Raw genomic sequence first — 9,747 nt, 5'->3', positions numbered from 1 at the left:
ATATATTATATATATATATATATATATTATATATATTATATATATTATATATATTATATATATATATATATATATATATATATATATATATATATATATATATATATATATATATATATATATATATATATATATATATATATATATATATATATATATATATATATATATGGGCCTTTAACGATCGCAAGCGATCTCACCCCTGGGGCATCCTCGCCAACAGAGCTTCGTTGAATGGGGTTTATTTTTGCCAGGGTGGACCCTTCCCCATTCTCAGCTCCATCGGCTAGCCGAGAGAGATGGAATCCTCAGTTTATATGACCCTACATCAGTGACGAACTTCGTTGGAAACGTCTGGTTCCTGATGACATCCGCAATCCAGTCAGTCCTCTGCTACAGACAGGAAACTTTCGATCTCCAAATCCCACGACGGTGAAATACAGCGACTCCTTCGATGTCTTGGTGCCCCTGCCGTACTGGGATCAAATATTTTGCATATATAAAAGGCATTGAACTTACGGGTTTTTACGCCGCGCCAGAGGTTGCCACTAGAGTATATGCAAGAATTTGATCCAGTATGCACTGCATAACCCATATTTTGCATATATAAAAGGCATTAAACTTACGGGTTCTTACGCCGCGCCAGAGGTTGCCACTGGAGTATATGCAAAAATGGGATCCAATATGCAATGCATAACCCATATTTTGCATATATAAAAGGCATTAAACTTACGGGTTTTTACGCCGCGCCAGAGGTTGCCACTAGAGTATATGCAAAAATGGGATCCCATATGCACTGCATAACCCATATTTTGCATATATAAAAGGCATTAAACTTACGGGTTTTTACACCGCGCCAGAGGTTGCCACTAGAGTATATGCAAAAATGGGATCCAATATGCAATGCTTAGCCCAGTTCACATATGAAGTGGGCATGAAACTTACGGGTTCTTACGCCGCGCCAGTGGTTGCCTTCCTAGCATATGTGAGTGGGCATTGATACCCCATCCAGAGGGTATGTGGCAGGAGAGTCCAATCTTCGTTACCAGTCCAACCAGTCGCTGTATTCTCTTCTTCGCCTAGGAATTCTTCCACAGCTATGTCCAGGAATGATTTCCATCAAAGCTTTCTCAGCATCAAAGTCCTGTCTTCTTTCTTCCACTAGCAAACCAGCCGTCTTCCTAAAATTGCGGAGTCCTTAAGTGACAGAGTTGATCTTGTAGAGATTTTTACCATTTTAGCGTCTTGCTCCAGTCTTCGGAGTCTCGCTGCAGTTTCAATCCTCATTGCCTTATGTACTTCTTCTGTACTTAGGGGCTTCTTGATTGCTTGAGGTTTAGCCAGGGCTTTTTGCGCATCTCTTGGTAGCAGCGGAAGGTTGCTTCTGTGCCCTGATTTGGCGAAGCTCTTCCTCGATGCTGTCTATCTGTCGGTAGAGGGCTTTGCAGTTGACCTGAGGTTTCCTCAGGCATCGAGTTTTACGCAAAGCCTTTTTCTTTTCATCTTTCTTTCCTGAGGCAGACTGTTCTTCCTTCACTGTTCCATTTGTCTCTTCTTCTTTAAGCATTTTCACTTGACTTTCCAAGGATCTGATCTTCTGATCCTTTGCGAAGTTGTCTTCGTGAGTCTTTCAATTTCAACTGTTGCTTCCAGTTTTTCAAACTCCATCGTCTCTAGTTCCTCTTTCATCTCAGCCAGTTCGAATTCCAGCTGGATTTTTCGCCTCGTCATTTCGTTCAAATTTCTATTCGTCTTCTCTGCTTCAGCACTTTTCGTTTCGTTCAACAGGCCGACGACCAAATTTTGCTTCTGGGAGCATTCATTCTCCAGTCGGAGAATCTCCTATCCTTCTGGAAGTTCTGTTCTTCCAGCTTTCCTACCTCCTTCTGTGCCTCTACCATTTCCTTCTTGCATTGTTCGAGCTGTTTCAAATTTTCGTCAGCTCTCTGAGAAACATTGTTGAGAATTTCTAATTTTTCTATTAAATCGTTTATCCTCAAGTCTTTGTCGTCATTTTCCTTCTGCAGATTTTCAAAGTGGTTCTGCTTCATTTTGTTCTCTCGTCGGAGACTTTCTAAGTTCTCGTTCAGCTTGTGTAATTGGATGCGGGTCCTGTCTCTGTCACTTTCCATTTCCTTCAAATTGTGATATAACGTTTCCTTTTCCATCTCGAGAACTACTGCCGTACTTTCCAAAATAATTATCTTAGAGTCTTTATCTTCGTTTTCCTTTGTGAGCCTCTGAGTATCTTTCTCCTTGAGCGCTATTTCTTTTCGAAGACTTTCCATTTCAGCTGGCAATGAGCACATTTGTTTCTCCTTTTCTTGAAGGAGTCGTTCCAGGTCTGTTATGTTTCTTTCCATGAGCAGTCTTCCTTCAGCCAGGATATCTACTTTCTCATTCAGTTCTTTTATCATTCGAGCCTTCGCTGTGTTCTCTTCCTCAAGCCTCAAGATGTTTGCATTTTTCTTAACTGCGTCGTCCGAATCGTCGACTTCTTCATAGTCTGAATTGTCGTCTTCGCAATCCGAATCATCATCATCTAAACAATCTGAGTCGTCGTCTACCATATCGTGGTCCTTGTAAGTTCGAGAATCCTCTGGACGCCCAGAGTCGTCCAGAGCCATGAAATACGTAAAGAATTGAGCAATGTCCATGCACATTTCACGAAGTATAAATACTTCGATGAAGAGCATAACAAGACTGATATAAAACGTAATCCCGCGGGGGAATTTAACCCCGGAGCCAAAGCACTGTTCGAGCACGAAAGTAAGCAAGCTTGTGAACAACATCTTTTGTCAAGTACAGATTAACACTCTTCGCTGTATCCCTAGATTTCAAAACCGACAGGTGGCGGTGTCAGGATTCCGGAGGAATTTTGTGTCTCCGAGGAAGCTGCTACTTCTATCTTCGGGGATTCTTGGGGATTCCCTGGGGGACCTGGTTATGTCCAGTGAGTGATCACATTTTGAATAATCCTTCTTCCCTCTATAATTATATATATATATGTATATATGTATATATATATATATATATATATATATATATGTATATATATATATATATACATATAATTAGAGAGGGAAGAAGAATTATTCAAAATATATGACCACTCACTGAACAAAACCAGCTTCTCCAGGGAATCTCCAAGAATCCCCGAAGACAGAAGGAGCAGCTTCCTCGGAGACATAAAACGGCATCAGAATCCTGACATGCCACCTGTATATATATATATATATATATATATATATATATATATATATATATATATATATATGTATATATATATATATATATATATATATATATATATGTATATATATATATATATATATATATATATATATATATATATATATATATATATATATATATATATATATATATATATATATATATATATATATATATATATATATATATATATATATATATATATATATATATATATATATATATATATATATATATATATATATATATATATATATATATATATATATATATATATATATATTGATATTATGTATATATATATATATAGAATAGATAGGGAAATTAAATAGAAAAGAGAGAGAGAGAGAGAGAGAGAGAGAGAGAGAGAGAGAGAGAGAGAATAGAAAGAAAAAAGTTAGGAGAGAGAAGGAGAGAGAAATAAGAGTAAAGAGAGAGGCAAAGAACACAGTGATAACGGCCAAATGCTGTTGTGTCGTGTTATCAATACGCGAGATGTTTACGTTGCAGTATATCGTGTTTAAGCCATAAAAACAGTCGTAAAAATGGGAAATAATGGCCTCGCGATTGAAGCCAAGCAAAACATGAGTCAGCACAGTCTAAATGCTTACAACAGCTGATTCTATAGCCCCGCCTTCTCCGGAAGGTGTTTTCGTGGAAGTTCCAGGAATTTGGGGGTTGACCCAAGTGATATACTTCTTCAACCTCCAATCAATTATGTGTGGGAGGGGTCTTTCCCACACCCTCCTAAGATCACCTCCTATCAAGTCCTCTAAGGAGAGATTTGAATCACACCCACTACAGTCCTTCCAATCAGCTACTTGAAGGGGAGGCCTTGTAATAATGGACTTTATTTCGCATGAACACGCTCATATACTTTGAAGAACCGATAAAAGATAGGTAATAAAATTACGTTGGCATATAGTTAGCTTGTTTCATTCGTAATCAGCTCGCGCTGGGTAGAATTATGTCAGTGCTGATAAATACTATCAATTAATTAAACGCTTTTCTATAACGGATTGTATCCACGCATGAACTCGTTAATATAGTTTGGTGAAGAAATACAAGATATTGAAGGAAATTGTTTGGAAAATTTGGTAGCTTGCTTCGTTCCAAGTTGACTCGGTCTGGGTGGAATTCAGATAAAAAAAGTCACAGGAAAAAAGTCACAGTGTGACTTTATTACCGGCCACCATAAATCAATGTGACATTTTTTCCTGTGACTTTTTTTCCTAGCCAAAATTGGGACTTTTTTTCTGTGACTTTATTACCGGCCACTATAAATTGATGTGACTTTTTTCCTGTGACTTTTTTCCCTAGCCAGAATTGTGACTTCTGTGACTTTTTTTTCCGGTGACATTTTACCGGCCACCGTGTAGGTGGGACCACGTCAGCTTTGATATATTTACAGTTATTTAAGATCAATATATATATATATATATATATATATATATATATATATATATATATATATATATATATATATATATATATATATATATATATATATATATATATATATATATATATATATATATATAATTTTTACTTCTAGACTTCTTTGCACAAATGGTAGACGAGCCATAGAATCTCTTTGCAAAGACATTTCTTTTAGTTTAGCCTCTTACATGACAAATAACTAACTGGAATACCGGAAGGAGAATCTTAACTTATTCTCTAAACACAATGAATTTTATATATATATATATATATATATATATATATATATATATATATATATATATATATACGTATTCTTTTTTTGTAGGAATTATTATATGAAAACTTATATCAAGAAATTATGTTCGATAAGTAAGCATATGAATATTTTTATTCAGAATTGCTTTGTTCACTATGGGAACGAATTACGTTATTAGGCAATTTAACGGCTTAGGTTTGTATTGAAAAGTTTGTGGTGATACATACATACATACATACATACATAAATACATATATATATATATATATATATATATATATATATATATATATATACTATATATATATATATATATACTGTATATATATATATATATATATATATATATATATATATATATATATATATATATATATATATATATATATATATATATATATATATTATATATATTATGAAAACGACAAAATCTTTTAAAAATGTAAAGACAATGAAAGTGCTCTCTCTCTCTCTCTCTCTCTCTCTCTCTCTCTCTCTCTCTCTCTCATAATTCCTAATACCCGGTGTCTTTTAAGCCCCAGTAATAAAACTCCGGTCCATCACGATGTGGTCATTAACGAGAACAGATTCGGCGGTTCTCCTTCGGGAAAGCTGCTTAATAATACTTAGAAGAGAGCAAAAGGAGCTTTGAGAAGTGTTTCAACTTCTGGCGAAATTGATATCAAGCTTTTGGTCGTCAGCGGTGGTTCTTCTTCTTCTTCTTCTTCTTCTTCTTCTTCTTCTTCTTCTTCTTCTTCTTCTTCTTCTTCTTCTTCTTATCTAGTTCCTTATCATTGGTTGTAAGTTTTTTTTTTATTTCTTTGTCAAGGGTTTTGTGTGTAGGCAGGGTACTGTCGATAGATTAGCTTACGTGGACTTAGGTCTGTATGTATGTATGTATGTATATATATATATATATATATATATATATATATATATATATATATATATATATATATATATATATATATATACATATATATACTGCATGTATGTATGTATGTACGAATTTATGTCTGTATATATGTATATAAATATATATACATATATATATATATATATATATATATATATATATATATATATATATATATATATATATATATATATATATATATATATATATACCAAAACTTTATGGGGTTTTAAATAACTGCGGAATATAATACTATGAATAATAATTGCTTGCAAGATGATATGCAATGAAAAATCATCTTGTGAACAACAACTTCGTTGTCCTAATGTGTTAGGAGCATACTGGTAACAAAATAATCTGAAGTACCTGAATTTTACTTTATAAAAAAATTATAGATAACAGTGATAACAGTGACGAAGTGGAAGTCAATGAACAGTTGAAGATAAATGAAGCAAAGGAACCACTTAACTACATTTTATTACATCTGAAACTCGGAAAGCGATCTCGAAAGAATGTGGAATTCAAGAGCACCATAGTTGACAAATACTATATCGGATTTAAGCATATTTTAAAACTGCTGGTGATGCTGTTCGCTCAAAGTTCCTTTTCCGATTTTGATTGCTAAAAATGTAATAAGGTCAGGTTTGTTCTAGTTGATAAACTGCATATCGTTACAAATCCTCCACTCCGTAGGGGGGGGGTGTGTTAATGCCGTCAGCGCACCTAATGCGTTGCACTGTAGGCATTACTTAACGTTCCTTGCAGCGTCCCTTCTGTCTCCTAGCTGCAACCCCTTTCGTTCCTTTTACTGTTCCTTTTACTGTACCCCTCCTAACGTCATGTTGCTTTGAGGTTTCCCTCCTTTTACGCCTTTAAAACCTTTTACCGTCGTTTTCCGTTTCATCGCTGAATGACCTCATAGGTCCCAGGGCTTGGCCTTTGGCCTAAATTCTACATTCATTTCAGTTCAATTCAGTTTGGGTATTAGTGACTTGGGAAACAGGTTTACTAGGAAAATTAAATTTAAAGCTGAGAAATCTAACTTAGCGTTATCAAAACAACCGTGGTCTACTTTCCTGCCGGAATATCGTTCTAAAATATATAGATTTTAGGCCAGAGTCCAAGCACTGGGACCTATGAGGTCATACAGTGCTGGAAAGAAAATTGAGAGCAGGTAGGTTGGAAAGGTGTAACAGGAGGAAAACTTCAAAGCAGTTGCACTATGAATCAATTGTTAGGAGAGGGTGGATAGCAAGATGGGAGAAAGATAATATGAATGGAGGTGCAGTAAAAGGAATGAAAGGGGTTGCAGCTAGGGGCCGAAGGGACGCTGCAAAGAACCCATCGTTTATTTGAGTATAATTTAGATAGCGAGACTAATTAAGAGAAATTGGCAATCAAATGGTTTACGGTCCTTTCAGCTGTGCGAAGGCGAAGGCAGCGCCTCTACCGGCTAAGAAAGGAAACAGTGCCTGAAACGCCGGTTGAGAGACGGTTGGATATGTTCTTAAAAAGCCGGTTGAACAAGGTTCTCCCAGGGGCCGATAGGTGGCAGCACCTTGCAGACTTGATACACACTAATACCTCAGTCGTTCCATTTTGACATGATTTTCTTTTACAATATATACAGTACCATATATAATCAGTCAATAGTATTAACTACTAATACAAAGTTAAGCAGGTCATTTTGGTAAATTTTGTGATCATATGTGTACATAATTTTTATGACATTAAGGTGCACAGAATCACCTAAACAAATGCTAACACAAGGTACACAAAAATTAACAATATATACACAAAAATCATTCACATATTAACTATCGTTACGTTGTTGCCAAAGAATACAAAATTAGAACTAGTTCCAATCAAGAATGGTTTGTACGGCGTTAGATATATGCATAATTTTTTCTGATTCTTCCTACATTGAATCTTGAATAAATTTCTGGAGTTGAATCACACATTACGGACAAAATAAGTCATTGATTAGTAATATGCAAAATGTATCTACCTATAGACAAAACTAACAGTTGAAAATATATTCCCCTAAGATTTTTGGCAATGTTAAATTATGCTTATTAATTTTTTTATGCTTTATAAATGGTTACAGTTACTTTTAATCGTGGTCTTTATATCTGCTTTACCACCAGAATACATAAAGCAAGAGGGATTTGAGCTGAATCATATATATATATATATATATATATATATATATATATATATATATATATATATATATATATATATATATATATATATATATATATATATTATATATATATATATATATATATATATATTATATATATATATATATATATATATATATATATATGCATAAGAGTAGTTTTGCTATAGGCTTCTGAATATAATATTAATCATCATCACCATCATCATCATCATCATGATCACCATTCATCATCACCATCATCACCACCACAAGCATCATCATCATCATCCACCATCATCATCATCACTCCGCCACCATCATCATCATCATCACATCATCATCATCATCACCATCATATCATCATCACCATCATCATCATCGCAATCATCACCACCACCAACATCACCATCATCATCATCACATCACCAGCACCGTCATCATCATCATCGCCATCAGCATCATCACCACCACCATCATCATCACAATATCATCATCATCATCATCATCACCATCATCATCATATATAATAATAATAATAATAGGCTATTTGCGTGTAGAAAATGCTTCTTGCTTATAATCTACAGTTCTGGTATACTTTATATGAAACAAGTTTCTTCGGCGCAATCGAGTTTTCTGTACAGCGTATAATCAAGGCCACCGAAAATGAAACTTTTTAACCACGGCACCGTGATGGCCTATCCTATATCGTTGCCAGAAGCGCAATTATGGCTAACTTTAACCTTAAATAAAAAAAAAAAATACTGAGGCTAGAGGGTTGCAATTTGGTATGTTTGATGACTGGAGGTTGGCTGATCAACATACCAATTTGCAGCTTTCTAGCCTTAGTAGTTTTTAAGTATGGACGGACAGACAAAGCCTGCACAATAGTTTTCTTTTACAGAAAACTAAAAAAAAAGCTTATCATCATTTTATGGGTCTCTCGCTGCCATATACAAACTTTCTTCAAAGAAAGGAGGCGTTCACTTTTATCAAGAAAATGCTTAAAATGTGCCTGGTGTAAAATTCTATATAATAAGTCAATATAAGTACCATTCTGACTGAAGTTTATAGTCCTTCTTGATAATGGTCTTCCCAATCCTGAGGCACCTAGAATTCCAACAAATAGGACGATTTGTTCTAATTCCCTACGAATAAAAATTCAGGGATATGGATGGGAAGATACTTGGGATTTATAAGGATTGACCCGCAATGACTTAAATAGATAAAAAGTAGAATGGTCGATACTTTCAATGCAAATAAAATAGGATTAAAAACTTCTATTCAAAAAGTATTCGCGAGTCAATATATTTGTCGTTTAAAGACATATTTAGCTGAATAGAAAAAATTGTAATGTAGTGGATATGCTTCGGTCACTAATTTTATTTATGTAAATGTGTTATGAGATTGTGAGAATTTTAAATATATATTTTCTTAATAAAAAAAATAATTGGAGCATCCAATACGTGACCTCCAGACGTCTGCAAATATTATATAGTGTTCATTAACTTTGCAGTTTAATAGAGATTCATAACTGCCTTTAATCGTGGCCTTTGAACCTTTATTACTACCAGGAGAGAGAGAGAGAGAGAGAGAGAGAGAGAGAGAGAGATGAACAGAATATGTATATTATTTAAGAATTACTCTCGAGGAGAGAAAGAGAGAAAAGACCTTATCTTGAATTTTGGGATAGTTTTGTATGTATGAAACTGGCGATGAACAGAATAAGTATAT

At 34.4% G+C, this 9,747-nt stretch overlaps 1 protein-coding gene across 1 annotated transcript; it reads right to left on the bottom strand.

Annotated features, from left to right (window-relative positions):
• Positions 1–1,781: 1,781 nt before the first annotated feature.
• Positions 1,782–2,663, bottom strand: LOC136836977 (ERC protein 2-like). The gene has a single exon (XM_067101511.1). It carries the CDS (start codon positions 2,661–2,663, stop codon positions 1,782–1,784), a length of 882 nt encoding a protein of 293 aa, XP_066957612.1.
• Positions 2,664–9,747: the final 7,084 nt, after the last annotated feature.

This window comes from Macrobrachium rosenbergii, chromosome 57 (genome assembly GCF_040412425.1).
Source record: "Macrobrachium rosenbergii isolate ZJJX-2024 chromosome 57, ASM4041242v1, whole genome shotgun sequence".
Lineage (NCBI taxonomy): Eukaryota > Metazoa > Arthropoda > Malacostraca > Decapoda > Palaemonidae > Macrobrachium > Macrobrachium rosenbergii.
The sequence above is the reverse complement of the archived record's forward strand: the minus strand, read 5'-3'. Positions and strand labels throughout refer to the sequence as shown.